The sequence below is a fragment of the Harmonia axyridis genome, chromosome 7 (genome assembly GCF_914767665.1).
Source record: "Harmonia axyridis chromosome 7, icHarAxyr1.1, whole genome shotgun sequence".
In the NCBI taxonomy this organism is placed as follows: Eukaryota; Metazoa; Arthropoda; class Insecta; order Coleoptera; family Coccinellidae; genus Harmonia; species Harmonia axyridis.
Genome location: NC_059507.1, coordinates 14,505,281 through 14,531,543, shown reverse-complemented (window position 1 = coordinate 14,531,543; position 26,263 = coordinate 14,505,281). Strand labels below are relative to the sequence as shown.

Below are 26,263 nucleotides of genomic sequence, written 5' to 3'. Positions count from 1 at the left end.
TTGTACTGAATGGAAAAATGGATCTTTGGAATTATCGCTGCTTATTGCTACGCAACTTGTATGTTGTTTTTTGGGGGAGAAAAGAATTTGAGGAAGTAGTCACATCGTCAAAAGTCTTGGCCCCCCTTATGAACTCTCAATTTGTTCAATATGTAACATGACAATTTTTTGTGTTTGGAATCTTCACTATCTCATCGCTTAAATGAGAACAATAAACCAGCAGAAAATGTTTCTGTTCACAAGAAAACAGGTGTATTCAAAGTAAATCAGTTTTAATCGAATAACAAGAGTTTTAATATTGGAAAATGCTGGGACATCCAATTTTTCAGTTTGACTGGGCAAGAATAGTAGCCCTACTTCAAGAAGCTTCGTCGAACCACCAGACTGAGCAACGTTTGAATATTCCACGGACTTCTATGAGGCGCATAGTAGCCCTTTTCCTGGAAACTGGCAGCGTTACCCGGAGACCGGTGCCTGGTCGACCTAGAGTAACATCTGCATGACAAATTTTACTCGAAGGAATCGAACGGTATCTGCAACTGCCCGTCGAAGTCATTTTTTGAGGACCTATAGACTGGTAGTTTCAACCAGTACCATAGGAAGATAGGAAGACGTTTGCATTACTCAAATTTAAGGGCAGGAAGACCTTCAAGAATACTTCGGGTATCTCATGGACTTAAAGCTACCCGTTGGCAATGGGCAGAACACCACCAAGACTGGATTTACCACAATGGCACAACGTTCTTTTTTCGGACGAGTCACGATTCGGTTTACAAAGTTATAGTCGTCGAGAAAGGGTTTCGAGAGGTCCAGGCAGACTAGAGAGACAAAATTTCGCCAGGGAAGTTGTGCTCTGTCAAGGCGGATCAATAATGTGCTTAGGGGTATAATGTTTGGTCGCCATACCACTCTTATTATCGTTGAACAAACAATGACCTGGTGCCATCTACTTAAAAAACATCACTGAACCAATCATTGTTCACCAGCGCAACGAATTTCAAATCAAATCAAATCAAATCAAATAATTTATTCCCAAATCAATGTACAATACATGAAGAAGAACATGTCATAATAACAAAAAATAGAATACAAGTTAATATAAATCAGCTATACTAATCCTTTACACTTACAGTGATCTAAATATTCTTGAACATTATAAGGTTCAGTTTCAATTAGAAAGTTTGATATTTCTCTTTTAAAATTTTTGAAATTATCGATTTGTTGAATCTTTCTTGGTAAAGAGTTATACAATTTCAGGCACATATATTTGACATTCTTCTCAGTCAAAGTTAAAGAGTGTTGGGGAAAATGAAAGGGAATCATTTTCCTTGTACTATTAGTATTTCTGAATTTTTCGAAATAAGAACTTTGCTGCCGGAAGAAGAGTAGGCACTTTTTCACGTATAGCCCCGTCAATGTTAGTATTCCATTCCTCCGAAAAACACCACGGCAGGAATCTCTGTATTTCATGTTATTCATAATACGTATTGCCGATTTCTGTACAATAAATATATCAGATGCATCAGAAGCATTACCCCATATCATTAAGCCGTATTGTAGGAGAGACTGAAAGTTGGCAAAGTAGACCACCCTGAGAAAGGAAGAATCTACTCTCCTCGACAATACTCTCATTGTATATATTACCGAGTTCAATCTTTTTCTCACGTTTAACACCTGAGAGCTCCAGCTTATATGGCTATCAAGGATTACACCGAGAAAGTTGGTTGAAGACTGGAACATCTTTCCGCCACCTTCCAGGGATACTCTATCAGGAAACGTCAGTTTGGAATTATGTGTCGTAAATAAAACACACTCTGTCTTCTCCGAGTTTACTATTATTTGGTTATTCTCACACCATTTCGAAAAATTTTCATATTCAGCTTTGATGTCATCAACTGCGTCATCTAACAGTTTTCTAGACACTATGATGTTTGTGTCATCCACAAACATCAGAAGCAGACAGCTTTGGACACAATCAGGAAGGTCATTTATGTATAGAAGAAATAGTAGGGGACCAAGAATACTTCCCTGGGGTACCCCCATCTCCACAATCCGATCAGCCGAGAAATAGTCTTCCCCATTCAGCTCAATTTTTACCTTCTGAATCCTGCCTCTCAGAAAGCTCCGGATCAGTTCCAGTTGATTGTCTCTGATCCCACAGTGGAACAGCTTCTCCAGCAGCAAGTCATGGCTAACGCAGTCAAATGCCTTACTGAGATCCAAGAACAGACCAATTGAAGGATTTCCATTCTCTAATTCCGAAATTATTTCATCAACCATTTCAAATATTGCGGTCTCTGTGTTCTTCCCTTTCAAAAAACCGTGTTGATTACTCGCAAAGATATTATATTTGCGAAGAAACTTAATTAATCTCACTGATAGTATTTTCTCGAATATTTTTGAGAATGCGCTCAGAAGACTGATAGGTCTGTAATTTCCAATATTGTTGACATCTCCTTTCTTATAAACAGGTTTCACTATTGAAGTCTTCAAAGACTCTGGAAATATTCCCTGCGTGAAACAAGCATATATAATTTCAGACAGTGGTTTGGCTATCAAATGAATTGACCTTTTGATAACTGTCATAGGTATCTCATCATAGCCAAATGAAGTTTTATTTTTCATTCTTTTGACAGTATTAATAACTTCATCATCAGTCACATTAAATACGAAAAACGATTTAACGTTTCTTCTGTTTTCAGAGGGTTGAAATTTTTTCTTAGTTTGGGAATTTTGAATTAATTTTTTGGCTACATTGATGAAGTATTCGTTGAAATCTTCAGCTAGATGCTGAGGATTTTTTGTTGTTATTTGATTGTGGTTTTTATTATCCCTACCGGTCATGTTATTGACTATTTCCCATACTTTCTTTGGTTTGTTATGCGAGTTAGTTAAAATTTTGTGAAAATGTTCTTGTTTCAGTTTTTTTAAGAGTGTTTCATATTTAGTTTTTGTTATTTTGTAAAGATCCATATATTCACTTTTATGATGAGAAATAGTGTAAAGAATGTCCAGATGGTTTTTCAATTCCCTCAATTCATCAGATTCTGCATTGAAATTTCTCGACTTGCCTTCACTTCTTCTGGACCAAAATACCGGAAAAGCTTGCTCAAAATGAGCTCTATAAGCCGCGAAAAACTGATCCCACTGTCGATCAGCAGAAATGCCCGGGTCTATTACATCACACCAATCTATAGTTGCTAACAATGTCAGGAAATCAGCGACTGTTTGGTCATTTATCAGTCGCATACGTTTCTTTCCCCTGACCACTCTCTCAGATGAGCAACGAAAAGAGAACTTCTGAGCAGTGTGATCAGAAATATGGGATGGAATTATAGTTGATTCTCCGCTTTCCAGGTTAGTTATTATGTTGTCAATACAAGTGGATGAGGTTGATGTAATGCGAGTCGGTTTATTTAAAGTAAATCTAGCATCAAATCCTTCTATTAGTGAAACAAACGTTCTACTTTCTTTCGTTTGTGAAAGCAAATCAATATTATAATCTCCAGCTAAAATATAATTTTTTCCCTCAAGTGTTAGTATAATTAGAAGTTTATATAGCTTTTCAAAAAATAGTTCATCATTTCCTGTTGGCGGGTGGTAAATACATACTATTACGTACTTTGACGATCCTAACTGAACCTCCACTGCGGAGCATTCAAAACATCGAATAACACTAAGTGAGGTTAAATCAGTTCGCTGTTTACAAGAAATATTAGACCTACAGTAAATTGCGCTGCCTCCGTGGCACCCACTTGGACGACAGAAATAAGACACCAATTCCCATCCTTCAATGACATATGCCGGTAGTTCATCTCCACTCTTCCAATGTTCCGTGACAGCCACGAAGCCTGCGCGAATATTGTTTATAAACACTTCAAGTCTGTTCAGACAGTTACCTATAGATTGGACATTTTGATGGACTAGAATACAATCTTTAGTATTTAAATTTTCACATTTCGGCGAGCGAGTCGAAATAAAAAATTATTTATACATGTACCTTCTGGCCAAATTTCAGGGTTTTTAATTTTTTCAAAGTCCCCTCCTGCACAGAGATCTTGAACGACGAATATTCTTCCGGTCTATTTGATTCTAGCTTTTCGCACTTAATATCTTCAAAACCATTTATTTTCAGATAGGTAGTCAAATCTTCAGTTTTCAAAGTTGGATGTAACTTACATACATGTAGATTACCATATTTTGGCGCACTCTTTATTGTCATTTTTTCACCTTTCCCTATTCCAATAATTCTTTTAGTTGAGCGTCGAGTTGACTTTCTGCTTTCGACCAACTTGAATTCTTCGTCAGCAGATGTAGTCGGAATAAGTTGGGATAATACACTCGAGACACTTTTTTGATTTGAAGTAGATTTAGCCTTTTTTTCTTCAGTACACTTGTTCTGTATCTCCATGTCGCTGTTAGATGATTTTTCTTTATTATGTGTTACAGTAGGGTGAGTTGAACCAATTTTTGTTCCATGTTTCACTTTATGTGTTTGTTGTGAACCCTTCAAATAACCATGGAGCAAAGTATGCAGTTCCTTGTTTTCAGTAGTAAGGGCAGAAATCTCCCTCTTCAAATTATTTATTTCAGCCCTCATTGATTCAAGAATCGGATGAAGAAAAGTTTCCATTCCCTTCCTCATCTCCTCCCCGATCAAAGATAGAAATAATGATTGGTTTGGATCCAAATTATTCGAATGTGAGGTTATGTTAGCGGAACAGAAGTTACAGTTCCATTCTTTCAGAACGCCTTGTTTTTCACTCTGAACCACACTTTCCTTGGATACTTTGACACATTCAACATGATATATATGAGAACTATTAGCAGAGCAAGTAATAGACTCATCATTTCTACTAATTGTTTTAGAGCATTTACTACAAGTAACCGCCATTTTGAATTCTGTATTTGGGGAATTGGGAATTTGGGGATACTTTCATTTATCAGGATGATAACGCTCCACCACACCGCACAGGAAGGGTTCAAATCATTTTTCAAGAAAACAGTATCCGGAGAATGAACTGGCCAACTTCAACTTTGCAGGTATTGAGTTTAGCCCTCCAGGAAAAATGGAACGATATGCCTGAAAATGTCTTTGATGACTTGATTCGTGGTATGCCTAAACGTATTGGGCAGTTTATTGAAAGAAGAGGTGGTAATATGGACTATTGAATTTGGATTCAGTTGTGGAATAACTATAATTAGTCAAAAATAAATAATCGATAAATTTGGATTTTTTCTCATTTTTCCTATTTTGTCTCATCCTGTAGTGTAGAGCAAAGAGTAACAATCAAAGATTTTCTATCAAGTATGTAATGCAGTTGAAATAGAGGAAAATATTCATCTCATTTCCAGAACATTTAATCTTCTCTTCAATCCAGCTTTTCAGGATCGGTGATCTTTCTGGCACGTCTTTTTATATTTTCAAGAAAGTAGTTTTGACCAAATGACTGGAATAATGGTTTTAGGAAATTTTTAAAATGAGAAACTTTCGGAAATGGACGATAAGCCTTCCAAAAATGATATGAGAATTCATGTTTTGCAAAATTTTGTGAAAAATCCTTACTCCTTACAGCGCTTTTTGGGTGCCTTTGGAATCAGTTTGCACTGTATACAGTACTCTAAATATTATACCTTCAATGTCATACAAATTTCAATATCTATATATTTGGTTATGAAAAGATCCAAATTCTGTTTTAAAGCGCTCATTTCTCGAACCAATCACTCTATAAAATTAGGCCTCTTAAAAATATTGTGTGGTTCAGAGGGTTACATAGCTGAACTTCAGCATAACCCATTTGAGCGACCAACCTGGGGCTTATTTAGTAATATGTTACACATTGAAGAGTCGTCATTGAAAAAAATTTCAAAATAATTTTTCTACAATCATTCTCAAGAGTTCGAAATTATAGAGCAAAAGGATTCATCTAATGGTAATATTCTCTATTCCTAGTGTTCTTAGTTCATTCTCAAGGAAACTTTACCTTTCTTTGAAAGGTATATCTAGAACCCCACTTATGTCCGTTCATGAATCCTCTGAAGAAGAATCATTGATTAACTGTATGTCAAAGACTTTCAGGGATGACGTGTTAGCTGACAGGTCCGTTGTTCCTCTTCTGTGATTGACATAGCCTACCGAGTCTTGGATGTCGACTTGATCCCTCACTTACTCACTTTAAATACTTAATCGCGCTCGCATTTACCAGAACAGCAGGAATAGAAACGTCAATCAAATTTCGAATGGGATTTTGATCAAATTATTGGTTTTGATATCCTAAGACCACATAATGTTTGAGATGACATTTAATGAAATGGATCGACGTGAAAATTCGATGAATTCGTTGTTACTGGAACACTGTGAGATTTCTCAAGAACAGGAAGATATACCTTCTCATATCTGAGGAGTGTAACTCATCTAACTTATACAAAATGCTCAAAATATTTTCATTTGCTTTCGGTACAAATTCATTAAATCCAACAATGATAAAATCTCGAAAGAATTATTAGAGGTGCTTTCTACATCATATCTGAAAGCTATTATCCAATATGATACACTGGCGGGAACTGTGCTCAGTTGATTCAATTTTTGAATCCACCTTTGAATTCAAAGAATTCAACATTGGAACTATAGAAATATATCCTTATTCATTTACATATACAAAAATCAAGAGATACAGCTCCTTTCAGTGTCAAATCTCTGAATGACATACACAATTTATTGATAGAAATCATTCTAAATCCACAGTTGAAATGGCCGATGAACCAGCAGAACCAGACAAAGAGATCAATGATCCTGCTGTGCAAATGGATGAGAAGTGAGTGTAACCTTACCTTTCTCGTAATGCAATTTCATTCTACAACATTTTTAGGAAGAGCCAAGCGCTCAACTCTGAGTTCTTGTACTACAGTTCAGTGCTGAAAATTATAGCTCCAACACTTACAAGTGATGCAGATCAAGACCATGTCATTCCCTGGATAAGAAAATTGTTCAGACCTGAGTATCATTCGTCTTCACTAAGAGAGAAGAGGAATCGGTAAGACTATTTATGTTTGCGATATAAAAGGAATTGAAGACAGCAATAAGGAAAATAGGATTGCACTGAGTTACTGAATTTTTGCAGGTACCTTTTATACCTAACACTTACGATGTTTAATGATGAACTGATCGGAGTTTTCGAATCTGATCCTCCTGAAGCATCTTTAAGAGATTTGGGTTCTTTGCCTGAATACCGAGTGGAGGCTGCTTCTTGGGAAAGAGATGACACATGGAGAGATGTTCTGGTTTCACTTCCTGAAGATTTCAAACCCCTGGAATGCTCGGTTCACGCAAACAAGGATGACTGCAAAAAAGATCATGCTTTAGACAGAGTAAAGTTCACTACAATACTTTTTTCTGAAATATTTTCCTATGCTCATTTTGATAGAGTAACTGTATTCATGTTTGCTATTAATTTGAAAAGATAGTTCGAAGGCTGAATAACAGAAGCATCTCGAAAGACACTATCAGCTGCTGAAACCAAACTTGTGTTTGTTTACATTTGGCAAATGAGTAAAGTTGAGTTGGATTGTGTAAGTGGGGGTGGGAGAGTCGAGTATACTATTTCACTTTGCTCTCCCCTGCACTGCATCTGTAGAGTTTTACTGTTACTAGCACAATCTTTAACATTATTCTACTAGGGGAATAATAAGCACTGTGAAACCTAATTCTGCTAGTAATTATACCAATGTAAACCAAACTTATTAGATCGTATAGTCATTGTATGACGATCATTTCATATTTTATTTGAACCGTCTAGGTGTTGGATCAAGAATTCCAATTTTACTTGTACTTAGCGAGACCATATGCAGCTTTGATGCTCAACGCTGAAGATCGAACGAAGGTTGCTTGCTGGCTTCAAACCCTCTGTACTATACAAGGAAATTGCTGCTCCAGTATGAAAGCTGTTAGGAATGACTACATGATGGCTCTGCTAGGGTAATATATTCATGGAAAAATATGCATAACTCTTCTAGTTCCACTTACAATGAATAACTTTCAGGTACATATCAGATCTTCGAGCTGTTGGTCCTTTTATCGAGAAACCACCATGGAAAAGCCTTCCACCTCTAGCGCAACTGGCTAAGGAATGCTTGGATAACAGCACAGTTCTCGATCCCACCAGTACTATGGCAAATGAGTTCCTTCAGAATCAACCTGTGCCAGAAGATGGCGCTTTCTGTTACATTGCTCTGACTGGGGATCTCATTGAAAGTAGCTTTGGAGGTCCAGGAGTATAGTTCTCTTCACATTAACTGTATATCATAATGGTCAAATATATACAACGCCTTTCTCTATTGTGTACATTTGGAAGAAAATGGTTTCATTGATGTGAATGCGTAGAGTCTAAACTTTCGTTATTCTCGGAGAATATACATTTTCAATGGATTTAAAACTGTTGGAAAGTTGGAATTTAAGACTGTCAGTTCGTAAACTAATCTTATGCAAATCTAGAAAGGCTTAGACTTATTCAGGAAGAGAAAATCTGAGCCAATGAATGAAACAGGGCCGTCTCGGGGATGCATTTATGAGAGTTTATTTTGATGATTCATTTTCGATTGATTTGTTTCACTTTCCTTGAATGTAGTAACGGGTGTTTTTCGGGATGTTGAGAACTTAAAAAATAAAACGAGGCAAAAATATTGTTGGAATGAGTTTTATATTATAATAATCTATAATAAAAATCTGGTAGATAATTTCATGGCATGTAAATTTTCTATATGATTTCTGGCATATGTATGCCGCGGTTACGAGTTACATGGTCCATTCGATTAGTACAATTCCTCACTTTCCAAAAAATTTGGCAGAATTGGCTTGAATATTATTTTTTAGGGGTTATGGTATGGGATGCTATTGCTCATGCAAGTAGATCAGCTTCAGTCTTTATTCGAGGTAACATGACAGCGCTGCGTCACCTTCAATAAAAAGTGGAGCCATATGTTCTCCCTTACCTTAACCGGCTCCAGAATCTAATATTTCAGCAAGATAATGCCCGACCTCATGTTGCAATAGTTAGTTTAAACTTTATCGAAGCGACCCATGTGACTCTTTTGCCATGGCCGCCTAGATCCCCCGATCTCTCGCCCATAGAACATGTTTGGGACATTTTGGGTAGAAGGCTTGGAAATTTACCCCAACCTCCACGGACTTTGGAAGCTCTGAGACATAAAGTAAAGGTGGCTTGGGATAGTATCCCTCAAGAGTAAATAGACCATCTTATTGCATCAATGCCGAGACGTGTTGGGGAGTGTATAGATAATTGCGGTGGACAAACACATTATTAACAAATTTATTAAAAGTTGTGAACCCTTCGTTTTTTTTTCCAAATTCCAAGCATTTACTCCTTGCTATACTATGTATGTTTTAGTAAAAAAAAATTTTACAGCTCCTTCTGTGTGTTTCTTTGTCAGATAGTATAATAAAATTTCATCAATCGAACAGTAAAGTTCTTAAATCCGGCTCTGGGTGAAAGGGCTGCGAAAACTCAAGAAAGTTTACGATGAAGAACAGAAGCATTTAACGAATAAAGTTAGATCCCACCTGGTTGTTCCCAGATTATTTAAACGTTTCTTAATACAGGCCATTATTTAGGATCTGAGTATGCTAATTACTTAGGAACTCCCCTGTGTTTATACCTCGACACGCTCGAGGATCCCTATTTCCGAACTATCACTATAACTTTTTGAAGGAGGCTGAACAACTAATTTATATACAGTTGTAAAACTGAATTGGTGAATTTAGTTATGATCTTCACTAATTTATTCGTGCAAGAATTTCAACGGTGGTGTGAAGTTAGGAAGAAGGATTACGGTGCAGATGGTGGTTTATGGAATTTACATAAGCTGGAAAGGTAGTTTCAACCCCTATTCTAGGTCCGCCCCACCGTTTGGAATTCGTGAAAAATTCGAAATTTCGATATGTCGCTGCTATGCAAATTTAAACTGATATTTAGTAGTTCCGTCCATCTCGTTGTCAAACTATTATGTCGAATTACTAAGAAATACAATAAATAATAATATTTTTCCTTCAGGAAAATTTTTTCAGATTCCTCATTGAATATTCATTTTTTTTCACAATTTACGAACAATTGGTTGTGGAATTTCAGGATGAAAAAAATAAAATTCTAGGAAAGCACTGATGCTGGGTTATGTACTTCAACATTTTTGTGTGGAACTGAAACCTTCAAATGAGCCCGGGCTGAACCAGTAAAATACATTTTATCTTGAAAATTGACTATTCGTCAACATAACATAACAGATTCAAAAGAGAGAAAGATTCGTCTTTTCTTTTTCACCCTATATTTTTCAACGCAGTTTTTCAGCCGCAGACTTGTCCAAAAGTGAACCGTTATCGGTTTTTCAAAATTGTCATCAACTCAAAGATATTGAGTTTTTCGAATTCATTTTTAATGGACATCTTATATTTTTCATTCATTTCGAGATTTAATTCATTTTGTGAACATAGCATATTTGCAATCAAGTCATTTACATATAGGAAGTCTCATTTATTTTGAAATTAAATCACAGGCAAAATTTTTTTTTCTGATTTTTTCTGGGATTTTAGAGCTAATTTCAACTATACTTGGGACTGTCAATCTGAACATGCAGTCCGTTTTTCTCTATCAGCTCTACCTTTTTAGATACATCAACTTATCAACCAATGTAGGTTCCATTCAGTATATTTTATATTATGAGAGTTCTGAAAGTATTATTATTACTGTAGGTGCAATAGATTTATTATCAGTCTGTAATTGATTAAATCTTTTAAAAATGGAACCATTTCTATTAGGTACCATCAACTGACCCTTTTAATACCCTAACTCGAGTACCTAAGTAAGGGAAAAAATCATACTTTCTCCGTAACATATAAAGTTAGGCATAATGAAGCAATTTTTAAAGGCTTTTGATAAGAATTGGTCATGTTTTGCATATATAGGGGTAAAAATGCTTCAGTTGAGCACAGAAAAACTCAAAGCAGGAATATTTGATGGCCCACAAATAAGATAATTAAATAAGGATCCTGCCTTCATAAATTCAATGAATCAAGTTGAACGAGAAGCTTGGACATCGTTGCTGTTGCTGAAATTTTTCTAGGCAAACATGAAGCTCAAAACTATGTTGAAATGGTTAACAAGAATCTTGATAGTTTCAAATCCTTAGGATGCAAAATGAGGATTGAAATACACTATTTACACAGCCTCTTAGACCGTTTACCAGAAAATTTAGGAGACATGAGTGAGGAACAAGGTGAAAGATTTCACCAAGATATTAAAGTTTTGGAGGACCGCTACCAAGGAAGATGGGACATGCACATGATGGCAGATTACTGCTGAAGTTTAAAAGGGGACTGTTTAAAAAAACATTCAAGAATGTCGTGGAAAAAAAGCTTTCGAAGTGTTGAGTGACCATTTGATTTCTTCAATGTTTTGTTTGTTTGTAAGTACGACATAATATAGTATTTTGTATAACTAAAATAACAATTCAGAAAAACTCCGTAACTCGATAACGAATCAAGATAGCTATTCATTCAAGCGCCAGTTTAACCTTCAGATGTAAAGGGTGTTTTTTTAGAGCTATAGAACTTTAAATTGCAATAAAACAACGATGGATTATTCGATTGACATGAATTTTATTTATCCGCAAGATAATCTTGTGGCATTACATATTAAATATGATTTCTGGCATATGACCTCCATGGCTGGCTCGGATGTAGTCCAATCTGGACGTCCAATTTTCGATGACTTTTTCCAACATTTATGGCCCTATATCGGCAATAACACGGCGAATGTTGTCTTCCAAATGGTCAAGGGTTTGTGACTTATCCGCATAGACCAATGACTTTACATAGCCCCACAGAAAGTAGTCTAGCGGTGTTAAATCACAAGATCTTGGAGGCGAATTCACAGGTTCAAAACGTAAAATTAGGCGGTCACCAAAGGTGTCTTTCAATAAATCGATTGTGGCACGAGCTGTGTGACATGTTGCGCCGTCTTGTTGGAACCACAGCTCCTGGATATCATGGTTGTTCAATTCAGGAATGAAAAAGTTAGTAATCATGCCTCTATACCGATCACCGTTGACTGTAACGTTCTGGCCATCATCGTTTTCGAAGAAGTACGGACCAATGATTCCACCAGCCCATAAAGCGCACCAAACAGTCAGTTTTTCTGGATGTAACGGTGTTTCGACATACACTTGAGGATTATCTTCACTCCAAATGCGGCAGTTTTGTTTGTTGACGTAGCCATTCAACCAGAAGTGCGCTTCATCGCTAATGGACGTAGTGCGCGATACGTATTCCGCACAGAACCATTATTTTCGAAATAAAAAATTACACCATTTGCAAGCGTTGGTCAAGCGTGAGTTTATTCATGATGAATTGCCAAACCAAACTGAGAATAAATCACTTTACAGCTGTTAAATCGGTCGCCATCTTGAATAGTAATGCCAATTTAAAGTTATATACCTCGAAAAAAGACAACCGTTACATTCAGTTTTGTCTTCTTCAAAGTTGAAATTGTTGCATATATGAACGAGCGCCCGAAAGCTTCTGACTTCAGTGGTTTTTTCTTTTTTTTAAATACGATTATCTTTCCAATTTTCATTTTGCCCTTCATCCATGCGTCTTCTTAATTGATGTCACAGAGACATATCCAAGAAATATATAAAACCTTCACCTAATTCAAAAATCACTGCTCACCAATAAAATTATTCTGAAACCGACTCCGTACAAAATATCAAATCCCCCACACCAGACATTCCCTCATGCTCCTCTACAACCCATTTGAGACGCTCACGAAGACACCATTCTTCCACCCCAACATGCTCGTTCGTCCTGAAATATGTATTTGTATTCAGTATTTGTACGACTTTAAAATCGCATTGATACACCGCTCTTATGCGAGTCTTACGTCCGACTTATTTCCAAATCTACTTTATGACGCGAAAACTGGATAACTAAGGGATTTACTGTCCTCTTTAAGGTCTCGCGAATATCGTAAAGAGCGCTTAAAATTCAAATAGTGTGGTCCCGGCGAAGTTCGCGGGTTTCTCTGAAATTTTATGGAGTGTACATCGGTCCGATAGTCTTTGGATGCAGGAGGTGTGAAAGGCGATAGCTCGGAGGGAATCGCGGAGCATAAATCGGGTTATTGTGAGGTGAATATGATGCCGTTTGTTATAACACTAGTGGGAGATAAAATCCTGAATAGATTATTGGGATATATTCAGGAGGTGATGTGATTTCTGATGATTTTGAATATGAATGATATCCTAATACACGATTTCGTCTTTCGATGGAGAATGTTTGAGAAATATTCTGTAGGGAATTTTCACTCGAAAATTGAATTGCGAACGAAAATCCTAAAAACGGAAGAATTCGGTTTAAAATTTGGAGTTATCAAAATCACACCCCTAAGGGATCTGTAGAAAGGTCTTGCTAACGGTCGAATCGAAAACGGCCTGAATGCCCATAAAAATCGGCTTTTCAGGGCTTCTCTGAGAATCTACAATATATAAGCAACACTTGCACCGAAGTACCTCCGACAACGAGAAGAGCGAAGATTCCAACATCTGTTCCCAAGACCGGCGAATAGTACCTGCAACGACCCAAGTCACTAGCGTCCTTCAAAAACGATAAAGCCAAAATATCATCTTCTTCAGACCTTCTCTTAGTAGGTTAAAAATAAATTGAATTATATCACTTTCCTTCATTTTCCTTATTTGTCCTTGGCCGTGAACTACTGGTTAGTCACAGTGTAAGGATCTCAACCCACAATTCTATGATTATAAAAGTCAAATGAGTCTACTTGATGAAGACAACCTAATATAAAAATCATTCCGCCAAAACCTTCACTATCTGATGTATCCTTTTGATGTATACTTTTTTGTCTAGAAATACAGTTCTAACTGACCAAATACCTGGTTGGTTTTGATCATAGATTATTTAATATCGATAGAGGGAGTATACGCAATTTTTACATGTCTCCAACATGGTTAGATTACGTTGTCGGATTTTGATATATTTGATATTTGATCATTATGAATGTTTATTATATTGAATGAAATATATTTATTTGAGTGGTTCCCGATTAAATATGCAAATTTGAATATTTGGAATCCGATATTTTTCCTAATTGTCGAATTTATAATGAGCAGAAAATTTATTATTTTCTATATCTACCTGCTGAAATCCAAGGTTTGGCAACTTTTGCTCTCCTAGTGTCATCGGTCGTTTCACGTCGTTTGGCGCGCTTGAAGTTTGTTTTCTGAATTTCTGATGTATTTAGTCATTTATCTCAATATATTGTGAGTTGATATGAAACGTCGATTTACTATGGGACATAAGAAGTGCGTTCTTTGTGGAGAAACTCGCGAATTGAGTGAAATATCGTATCACTGATATGTTTTCATATCCGCGCCCTCATGTCAAATTTGATAGTTCATATTGGGGACTAAATATACTTACTAAATATGACGTATGCTCCCTCTATCATTATTTATTACACTGGAGTTTTGATATTCTGTCAGTTGGAATTGTATTTCTAAATAAGAAAAGTCTACATAGCAAAACAATATAAATTTTGTTATAATGATGTCCGATTTCGATATTTATATTAGATTGTCTTCATCAAGTAGACTCATTTGACCTTCCTCATTTAATGTTATCATATATTGTCAACATCAACCAAAACATGAAATTGAATTCTCTAAAATTGTAAATGTTGATTAGCATATCCATTTCACAGAAGAGTAAGAGAAAAGACGTATGACTATTGACTACCCCTGTAAATCTCACCAAAGAAACTTCAACTTCAGTAAACCTACGGTGTTTTCGAATGCAAGTTAGTGAAATAAATTTACAAAAAATTCTTTTATTTCTACACGTAAAAACTAAAATTCGGTCGGATCTGTTGAAGGTTCGGATCACGACTTGAGTACTTTAATCAGCAAAATCAGAGTAGGGGTTCCATAAATATGGCCGATTAAAATTTTGTTTGACGGATAATTAAAAAACCACCAATTTAAAGGAATTTGGAAGGACAATTGGCGCATGGATAAACGGACACTCAAAAGCTACTGAAGTCAGCGTTTCTAGGATTTTTTTAATTTCTAGTGAAAGGATTCCAACGAAATCCTAGATGAGCTTTTGTGTGGTTGGTTTTTAACAACATAAGTTTCAGTTAGATTTCATGGATATTTGTTAAGATAAAAGAAAAACGAAGTTTGATATGGCCCATATTTCAAACAGTTTCTTGAATAGCTTCAATATCAATTGAGGGAGGAAGTTAACCTTCGAATATACTTTCGAATATAAAGTCTCTGCATACATAAAAATAGAATTGCTAAAACTTATTTCATTTGGCGGATTATAGGGATAACTTATATTGAAATTAAAACGCCAGGTGAATGATTTTTCCGAAAGATATCAGTTCTTTCAGTTTAGAAAGTAACAAAGTAAACGTATGGTCGTTTGTACACGAAAACCCTTGAAAGAACAATTTCTCTTTCCGTTTTTTAGCGGATCCAGTTCCTTCAGATTTAGAGTGATAAAAATAAAATAACAATCCAATGTATGCAACGTGGTGAGCCACATGAAATCTACTTTTCCTGTACCTTCGTGACTCACAGACGTTCTTTCTTCCTCACGCAAACTCTGAATAATCCTTCAGTGATTTAAGCCGGATTTATAATATTACACATAACAAAAAAAATTAATAGTTTCACAGCTTGGCGTAAGCTTTATGAGGGTACGTGTCCGCATATATTATGGTAGCTTGGGCTACTTACTAACTTCCTAATACCCTCATTATGAACTTGCTTGTAACTCCTTGATCTTCTGATTTTGTGAAGAGTTTGTTCGATACGTGCATTAGTTCAGCTTATATGTATAGAGTGTGGTACAACAAAAACTAAACACCTTGATTTTCCGGCTTTAAAATGAAATTGTGGAAAATCAATCGGACTCGTCAATTTCTGATTCGAGAGGGAACAACTTTTCCGCTCTTTGCATCTCCATAACAGCCACCCCCTAACGGGGGTGAGTACAACTCCTTGATTTCGAATAGGGATGATGGGTGTTGCGATACCTCATTTTGAAGATCTTACGGGTACTATCTGATCCTGAAATCTTCTTCAAAATTTCTATCGATAACGAAATGACAAGTAAAGAAGGGGAAAAGTAACGGGTAATTTTTTTTCGAGGTATATAACTTTAAGTTGGCATTACTGTTCAAGATGACGATCGATTTAACAGCTGTCAAGTGATTTATTCTCAGTTTGGTTTGGCAATTCATCACGAATAGACTCACGCCTGAACAACGCTTGCAAATAGTGCAATTTTATTTCGATAATAATGGTTCTGTGCGGAATACGCATCGCGCACTACGTCCATTTTATTTTGTTTAGCGATGAAGCGCACTTCTGGTTGAATGGCTACGTCAACAAACAAAACTGCCGCATTTGGAGTGAAGCTAATCCTCAAGTGTATGTCGAAACACCGTTACATCCAGAAAAACTGACTGTTTGGTGCGCTTTATGGGCTGCTGGAATCATTGGTCCGTACTTCTTCAAAAACGATGATGGCCAGAACGTTACAGTCAATGGTGATCGGTATAGAGCCATGAATACTAACTTTTTTATTCCTGAATTGAACAACCATGATGTCCAGGAGCTGTGGTACCAACAAGAGGGCGCAACATGTCACACAGCTCGTGCCACAATCGATTTATTGAAAGACACGTTTGGTGACCGCCTAATTTCACGGTTTGGACCTGTGAATTGGCCTCCAAGATCTTGTGATTTAACACCGCTAGACTACTTTCTGTGGGGCTATATAAAGTCATTGATCTATGCGGATAAGCCACAAACCCTTGAACATTTGAAAGACAACATTCGCCGTGTTATTGGCGATATACGGCCACAAATGTTGGAAAAAGTAATCGAAAATTGGACGTCCAGATTGGACTACATCCGAGCCAGCCGTGGCGGTTATATGCCAGAAATCATATTTGAAATGTAATGCCACGAGATTATCTTGCGGATAAATAAAATTCATGTCAATCGAATATTCCATCGTTGTTTTATTGCAATTTAAAGTTCTCTAGCTCTAAAAAAACACCCTTTACAACTACTAAATACCTTTAAAATGAGTCGGATACGAATAATATTCTCGAGATACATTCCACATTGCCTCTTTCACCATTTTTTCTGTTATTGCATTATCGATGGATATTTTGAAACGAAAATTTAGGGACCAATAGAACTCGACACGATCTTCAGAATTAGCTATCGCAACACCCCTTATCCCTATTCGAAATCAGAGGTAGTGCTCACCTCCGTTAGGAGGTTGAAGTTACAGGAAAGAAAAAGCAAAAAAGTTGTTCCCCCTCGAATCATAAATTGACGGGTCCAAGTGATTTTCCACATTTTCATATTAGAGTCGGAAAATCGATGTCTTATATTTTCGTTGGACCACCCTGTTCGAAACATTTCGTAGAAATTGTGAGTTTTTACTGGTTCATAGAGTTATTATACTCTATATATAGTTCCTAAATTGAAGGTATAAAGGAAAATGAGAGATACCTTGGATAATTTTGAGAAAAAAAGGTCAAACATGGGCCCACAAATTTCTTTGTTTTCGAGATACAAGGTGTTTTTTGTACTTATACTTTTTTGTGATGATGGTACCAGTTTATCGAACCTTCGTTAACCTTCTCTACAGATTGGGTAAATAAGGACCAAAACTTGAAATTTTTATTATTTATGTACAATCGATCGAATTCCCAACCTCAACACGTTTGAACTTGTTGTCACTGATATATAGGGTTTTTTCATTATATATTCTCTTTGAAGTTTCTCTGGTTCTAAATACTCGATTAACACGAAATTTTGAATGGATCTTCAAACTGTTTTCCATATCTGAATTCGAAATTTGATCTCCATCGAATTTGTTGTTTCGAAAGTGGAGGCTCCCACTTATAAATTGAATGAAATAGGACCTAAAAATATACCCTGAGGTACTTCATATTAGACATTGCTTTCAGCTGCTCAATTTGTACCAACTGCTTTCTATTTTTCCAGGAGCTTATTCCCTACACCTCATAATCTAGCGTTCTAGAGTACTAGTTTCATCTATTCATGACTAACTGTGTAGAAAGCCTCAGCTAGGTCAATGAGTACCCAAGAAATAAGACACTCTTCAGCCACTCCCTCACGGAGCTGAGATCAGTGCTTTTGTGTTTTCAAGCAACTTACCTTATGTACCCAAACTGTTTACTGTTTCATATTCCGCAGTTTTGTAAATAAAAATCCATCCTTTTCTTAGTAATTTCTCAAATAAGAAACATTTTTGAATCCAAGGAAAGCTTTAGATTCTACATAGTTTGAAATGTAAAAAAGAAAAATAAAAAAGAAATGAAGAACATTTTTTCACTGCAGGAAAATAATTAACCGAAAATTTTATATTACTATGGTGAAGTATTCAGAATAAGTAAAACCACCATATTTTCAACTAATTTCTGATGCATTCAATGAGAATTTGCTTTTTCTGAAATAATTCCTTCTGATTATTCTGTATTTTATACTTGGATATGAGGAATTGGGAGATGTTCATGTAGGAGGAAATCAAAGATATTGTTGGTTGTAAAATTTATTTCTTTGGTCAAATCATTGGTAGTTTGAATACATTTGACAGTAAATTTGTACTACATAAAGTAGAATTTGAATCCAATTGGCACCTATTCATCGTAATATACGAAAACATGTAATTGAGGTTATATTATGTACAAAACGAGGACTATAATACTTTACAATTTGAAATGATCAATAATAATTTAAATAATATAAAAATGGCAACGTCAACAAAATGAAATGTAATCGTTAACTATAACATCTATTTAGAAAACAATTATGTTTACTGGTATAACATCCATTCTAAAACTAACAATATTATGTACAAATTCATCCTTTAATCGAGATGATACATTTCATTCGAGATTCAAGAATTATCTACAGCTCCAGGAATTTATATACCTTGTAGTTATCATTCATTCATCCAAGTTTCTCTATTGCACAATTAATAATTTACAGATTACGTACTGTGTTGAGCATTCAAAGGTTTATTTACAATAGGAAATTGAAAGTCGAAGAGCATTCATCTCTTTCATTCTCATCAGCATTCGTATACAATCTCCCATGTTTTCTGCACAAGGATGAAGCTGAGAGTTCTTTCATTAATATTTTATATAGAAATGTATGGACTTCATCACAGATAATCTAAAATCTTCAGCTGGTAGCTCCCAAAGACATCGGTGGATTCTTCAAGTGACCAGATACTGAAAAGGGGGCATTTGCCATTGAAGAAGGTGGTAGTGAACCATTACCAGACATGTTGTTATTGTGATCGCCATTAGAGGGTGGTAAGGGCGTTCTATGTCCGTTGAGTAGATGGTTGGGAAGGGATGTCTGCAACAATAAGAAATGAGGTGTCAGAAAAGATTACTGTAAATTTTGAAATGACGTGGTAAGAGCGCTCACTCAGGAAAAACATGCTCAAGTGAGAAATGAGCCTCAGGGTGAATACAAGAATGTTCATCTTCGTTGAGCGAGAATCTTAGATTGCTTCTTGATATAGATTCATGTCTGAGAAGCTTAGAGCTTGTAAGGGTTAGAAAATCTAACTAACTTATAATATTTACTGACTGTGCAATGGTGTTCCTAATGATTTCAAACTTTTTAATCAAAATATGTTTGAAACAAAATAAAAGCTTAGCTCCTGGATTGCTCCTGAGTTCTTAATTGTCTCTGTGAATTAGGTTTGTTTATATAGTCATACTTTTTCTTCTTTTCTTTTAATTCCTGTATACTTTCATTTTAGATTAAGTTGTGTTCAATTGTAATTTTTGTAGACTACAAGGGTCGAGTAGTGAAATAAAGATTTTTATTATTATTATCTTTGTTGAGAATGTGAGAATAGTATAAGATATGAATATCCCAATGAATGATTTGTCCTCGATTGATATTATGGATGAAAATTCAAGAACAAACTGATAGATACTTACAGGAGGTATTGAAGTTTGCCTCTTTAAATGTGACAGTGGTGGTGGGTTGTAAGCCATATTTGCAAAAACTAGACGTTCCTCGTAGTCGTATTCACATAGAATTTTGTTCTCACAAAGATAGAATCTGTCGCCAACACAAAATCTGTAACCAAAGAAACATGCCAATGTAGTAACGAACATTTGGAACCGTCAACATATTTCCATTAAATATTCCAGCAATGGATATAACTGAATCGAATGCACTCATTAATATTTAACGTTCGAACATGAATATGCTGAAGCTCAGTGACATCGCTCTTTTCGATGCATGTCGAAAAATGGAACCGAAAGCACGAATTAAAAACAGCTGAATGTGGATGGCTCGATTATTTCTCTGTCAAATTACCCGTATGATTAAAACAAATAAAATATGCAGTTGGTCGAAGCTCCACGGCAATAAAAAGGCTTAATGGTGCAATAAAGTGAATCGGAAACTGAACAAAAACTGCAATTATAAACTTGTCAATACATTTACTGGTTCCCCTAACGTAGCTAAATAATATTGATAACAACAAAACAATAAAACAGATACGGCACTCGTGAAATATTGGTCAATTCCTCTCTGGAAAATTTGGAATATATTGGTCGTTATTCGGAAAAAAAAGGTAACTGGAAAATGCGAATTGTACCATTAGTTTTTAGGTTTCTTTATGTTTTGTCCGTGGATAGATTTGATGAAATAGATGTAGGAAACGAAGATGTTCCAAAAGGAACTAGTTTAATTTGAATATCAATGGAATATGATTCATTGAAAATTATTTTTTTCGGCAACCGTCCGGGAAGTGCTCACTTCCCGGACGCTTTTTCTCTGGGAAAGTAGCATTTCCCGGCCTAGTCCGGAAAGTACGTACTTCCCGGACTAGGCCGGAAAAGTATCATAGAATCCATAGCAACCGAGATGACGGCTGACAGTTCATATGAAATTAGTTGTCAAAAATTTGCATGTTTTTTTATCGCAATCGCAATAAAATATGGAAAGCAGCAGCGATAGTGTTATTTTAGATAGTTGCCGAAAAAATATTGTACGCAACACGCCCGAAAATGGTTTTTTTGGACTCACAGACTTCCAGGACTCGCTTACGCTCGTCCTGGAATTTTGTCTATTCGTCCAAAAAAACCCTATTTTCCGGACTTGTTACGTAAATTACTATTTTAGTAAAGATAGAGAGTTGAGGCGGGGACAATAAAACTCGAAAAAATTGATTAATCAAAGAACTATTGAGCAATTGAGAATTTGTAATTATACATACTGCGACATAACATGATATACACTTAGAAGGACATATATATTTAACTTGACTTAGTTTAATTATTTCCAATAACAAACCTTTGGAATCGTAGGAGGAAAAACAATTTTAACTTCAATTCACTTCAAGTATTGAATTGAATAGAATCACAAAAAAATGATCTCTGCATGAAACTCATAATTAAAGATATTATTAAGGAGCTTATATAGGAAAAGGACATCACTGATTTGTCTTCTATTTCCTAGGGAAATAAACGAAATTGAGTGAAATGAAGATTATAGTTTTCGGGATTTCTAGGTGCAAAACGAAAGTTGTATTAGGAAGAAATAAACCTGAATTCTCTCGATCCTGGCGATATACATATAGTGAATATAACAGGCCAATTGAAAAGTCCCCTGTCTACCATAGTAAAACACATTTTTTTTTGGAAATATTCGAATTTATTTTCTCTAATTCTGTGGTTATCCCGTTCATTCTTCCACATCTTGTAGAACAAAATCGTGCGAGAATATATCAGAAACGCACAGTTTTCATGGTTATATTTTATTATTCTATGTTGTTACTCCGAACTTTCCGCCACGGCTTTATCTGTCAATTCATCAATTTGCCTTAAAGAAATCAGTTCTGCCAACCAACATTTTTCAATGCAAAAATCACTAAAATATATTTATGGAAATATTTCATTAATTTCAAAGAAAATGCAATGAATTAGAGAAAATAATGTATAATACTCGTACAGAAGGCTCATTCTACCACTCGTTCATTCCAAAACTCGCCACTTCGTGGCTCGTTTTTGAATTTTGAACTCGTGGAAGAATATCAATGCCTTCTGCACTTGTATTATAAATAACTAATTCAATATAGTTCCCTTCGAGGGCGATACAGCGATTATAGCTATCTTCCAACTTTTCGATACCATTTTTGTAATACGATTTGTCTTTCGCTTCAAAATAGGCCTCAGTTTTGGCGATTACCTCTCAATTGGCGCTAAATTCCTTTCCAGCGAGCATTTTTTTGTGGACTGAGAACTGGCAAAAGTCGCTCGGAGCCAAATCTGGCTAATATGGTGGATGCAGTAGCAATTCGAAGCCTAATTCATGCAATTTAAACATTGTTTTCATTGATTTATAACACGACGCATTGTCTTGATGAAACAGTACCTTTTTTTTCTTATATTGGGGCCGTTTTTAACGATTTCATTCTGAAAACTATCCAATAACGCTACATAATAGTCGCTGTTGATGATCTGGCCCTTTTGGAGGTAACCAATGAATATTTCAACTCGTGCCTCTCAAATTACTGATTCCATAACCTTGCCAGCTGACTGTTGTGTCTTCCCTCGCTTTGTATTTGATTCATCGTGTGCAGTCCACTCAGTTGAGGTTTATTGCACTTAAACAGCTTCAAATACAGCTCAGAATCGTTAACACGTTGTTGCTTTTGATCGATTGCGCGGCACCCATTTTGCAAATAGCTCTCATGTACAAATATTTGTGAATGATATGATGTACACGTTCAGATGATGTCTTCACAATGTCTACTATCTCGATCAACTTCACTTCACTTTACGGTCATTAAAAATTATTTTGTGAACTTTTTTGATTTTTTCGTCGGTGACCTCCTCTCTTGGGCGTCCACTGCGTTCGCCGTCTTCGGTGCTCATTTCACCACGCTTAAACTCAGCATAACAATCAATGATGGCTGATTTTCCTGCTGCAGACCACGGAAACTTGTCATCAAGCCAAGATTTTGCTTCAACTGTATTTTTCTCTTCAAAAGGCAATATTTTACCAGCACAGGAAATTATTTTTTTATCTTTCTTCAAAAAACAAAAGTAGCTGCACTCACAACACAATATCTCACAATCTAATGGGAGTACTACAGTCAAATTTTGAAACGTATCGTTTGAAGGTTGGTACTAAATAAAAATCATATGGATTTAATACTAGCACCGCCATTTATCCATCAGACCGGGGTCTTTACAATTGGCCTAATAAAACGAACATGCTTCGCTTCCGCTAGTGTTATTATAAATGCTCCACCTTGTATCCTTCCATCGTCGACCAGATAAATCCCCTAAATACGCATCCTGGCGTTCAGTTTTGATAAATGGAAAAGGCAGTCGGAATCGGTTTCAATATTGACTTGATACCCGCCTAAATCATTTTTGGCGCTGCATCCATTCAACAGCCGTGATACCACCGCCGATGCGATATCGCTGTGCGTAAATCAAGGCGCCAAACATCGCTTCCCACGATGAAAAACTAACACCGATCCCTGTCATAAATCGGAACAGAAAGGTCCTAAATGCGGTGTTGATGGCCTGCATATTCTGCTGCAGTTTAACCGTTGTCCGATATAATGAATTTTCGGTGTGTCAGGTGTAAATATTTATTGGATTCCGACGCGGATTTGATTTTCGACAAAGCGACAAAACGGCGGTTGAGAATGACGCGTTTTTAGATCAAATATGTGGTTTGCAAATGATCTTCATGTTTGGAGGTTTGTTTTGGTTATTTGGCTATTGTCGCGATATAGCTGATGAAAATGAGGGAAGAATTGAAGTGAAGTCAGGAGCTTTTGAGTGCTCGTTGATCATGCGCCAATTGAACCCTTGAGTAACACATAATTGTGTATAGATATGTGATCTCTAAGGGGGAAATTTGCACAAAAATGATCAGGGTGGGCAAAATTGGACACTTTTGAAGTCCTTTTTCTATACTATTAGGCTTATTGAAAAGTCCCCGGTCTGATGCACAGATGTTCTAGGTTCTAGTATTAAATCCATATGATTTTCAGCTAGTTCCAACCTTCAAACGAAACGTGCCAAAATTTGACAGCAGTCCGACTATTAGTTTGTGGGAAATTGCGTTGTGAATGTAGCTACTTTTGTTATTTAAAAAAAGATGGAAAAAAAGAATTTCGTGTGCTGATGAAATATTGATATTTGAAGGGAAAAAATACAGATGAAAATCTTGGCTTGATGAAGAGTTTCCGGGGTCTGCACCAGAAAAATCAACCATTATTGATTGGTATGCTAAGTTTAAACGTGGTGAAATGGGCACCGAAGACAGCGTACGCAGTGGATGCCCAGAAGAGGCTGTCACAGACCAAAAAATCAAAAAAGTTCACAAAATAATTTTGAATGACCGTAAAGTGAAGTTGATCGAGATAGCATCTGAACGAGTACATCATATCATTCAAGAATATTTGAACATGAGAAAGCTATGTGCAAAATGGTTGCCGCTCGAGCTCACAATCAATCAGAAGCAACAACGTGTTAATAATTCTGAGAAGTGTTTGAAGCTGTGTAAGTGCAATAAACCTGAATTTTAGCGTCGATATGTGACAATGGATGAAACATGGCTCCATCATATCACTCCGGAGTCCAATCGACAGTCAGCTGAGTGAACTGCACACGATGAACCGAATCCAGAGCGAGGAAAGACACAACAGTCAGCTGGCAAGGTTATGGCATTAGTATTCTGGGATGAGCAAGGTATAATATTCATTGATTACCTCCACAAGGGCAAGACCATCAACAGCGATTATTATATAGCATTATTGGATCGTTTAAAGGATGAAATCGTTAAAAAACGGCCGCATTTGAAGAAAAAAAGATGCTGTTTCATCAAGACAATGCGCCGTGTCACAAATCAATGAAAACAATGGCAAAATTGCATGAATTGGGCTTCGAATTGCTCCTTTATCCACCGTATTCGCCAGATCTGACCCCCAGCGACTTTTGTTCTCAGACCTCAAAAGAATTCTCGCTGAAGAGAAATTTAGCGCCAATGAAGAAGTAATCGAAACTGAGAACTATTTTGAAGCGAAAGACAAATCCTACTACAAAAATGTGCAACGCACATGGTTTTGATTCTTCACATCACTAACTTGTCTCAACGAGAAGTTGCTTCAGGACTGCCCAAAAAAGCTTCAGTTTCGCGAACGAATCGTTTCACTCAATTTCATTGCGTTGTTGAAGCGTGTATTGCCTTTTTTGCAGTAGATAATGGCGTAATTTTTTTACTTGTTAAATGTCAAAAGATGACGGCTTCAAAAGTTACAGCTGTGTTCGGTGAACGAGCGCTCAAAAATATTCAGTCAACTCGATGAAAGTGGTACAAAATGTTTTTATGTAATCTATACTTGATATCAATCGATAGATTAATCACAACGTATCATAATACCCTAACCTAACCTAACCTACAACCATCATTATCAGAAAGAATAAACAAATTGGGAATAATCTTATGACCAGCGCATTCGCCAATTTGCACCCAAATCCACGTCATTAATGATAATGAGCTTAGTAGTTGATAGATCGGTATAAACTTTCCTAAATCAATATTTTCGAACGGAAAATTTGATGACAGCGCATTTCCACCATTCCATCAAAACTTCTGAGCCTCATCTAGCCGGACGGTCGCAAATCTGTTGCAACTTCCGGCATAACCATGGACATAAAATGGCGAATCACCGCCATTACTATACCGTAACAAAACGATGACAAAAGAAGATAACAAATTGAATTTATCGCCAACGGACCTTCCATTCAATTATACACACTGAAAAAAGGACGTAGAAAATAGTCGGCCATTAAATATATTGAATACATAACTTCAATAGTGGACCTCATAACTGGATCTTCTGCAGAGACGGGTGGGATCAAAGAGCAACAATGTCACAATTTGAAAAAATAAGTTCTATGTTTTTCAACTTTTTTTTTCATTATATTCAGTCAGGTTGAGTTTGTCCTTTATGTTAGCACAGTCTCACCAAAATATCAAGGCTTCGTTATCTTCCATTCATTTCATAATTTTCGTAACTATTCAACTGAAATTTTATAACGACCAAAAATATTTTAAATGACAATCTGAA

General features: G+C 36.2%; 2 protein-coding genes across 3 annotated transcripts in view; one reads left to right on the top strand and one right to left on the bottom strand.

Moving 5' to 3' along the window:
* Positions 1–6,674: 6,674 nt before the first annotated feature.
* Positions 6,675–8,341, top strand: LOC123684225. The gene is made up of 5 exons (XM_045623401.1): positions 6,675–6,815; positions 6,870–7,034; positions 7,122–7,368; positions 7,797–7,975; positions 8,040–8,341. The coding sequence occupies exons 1-5, from the start codon at positions 6,751–6,753 to the stop codon at positions 8,275–8,277; spliced, it is 894 nt and encodes a 297-aa protein (XP_045479357.1). The 5' UTR covers positions 6,675–6,750; the 3' UTR covers positions 8,278–8,341.
* Positions 8,342–18,672: 10,331 nt separating this feature from the next.
* LOC123684446 (LIM domain only protein 3-like) overlaps positions 18,673–26,263 on the bottom strand; it is a 108,246-nt gene continuing 100,655 nt past the window's right edge. For both annotated transcript variants that reach the window (XM_045623718.1, XM_045623717.1), the window contains 2 exons: positions 20,097–20,238; positions 18,673–19,500 (listed from right to left, as the gene is read on the bottom strand). In XM_045623718.1, the coding sequence (XP_045479674.1) occupies positions 19,321–19,500; positions 20,097–20,238 (322 nt within the window). In that variant the 3' untranslated portion in view covers positions 18,673–19,320. The remainder of the gene's footprint in view (positions 19,501–20,096; positions 20,239–26,263) is intronic.

What these genes read in the sequence shown, in the direction of transcription:
- LOC123684225 (XM_045623401.1), top strand. Translation starts at nt 6,751, where the DNA reads ATGGCCGATGAACCAGCAGAACCAGACAAAGAGATCAATGATCCTGCT. An exon ending in GCTGTGCAAATGGATGAGAA is followed by an intron (nt 6,816 to 6,869) that starts GTGAGTGTAACC and finishes CAACATTTTTAG; the next exon opens with GAAGAGCCAAGCGCTCAACT. An exon ending in AAGATCATGCTTTAGACAGA is followed by an intron (nt 7,369 to 7,796) that starts GTAAAGTTCACT and finishes TGAACCGTCTAG; the next exon opens with GTGTTGGATCAAGAATTCCA.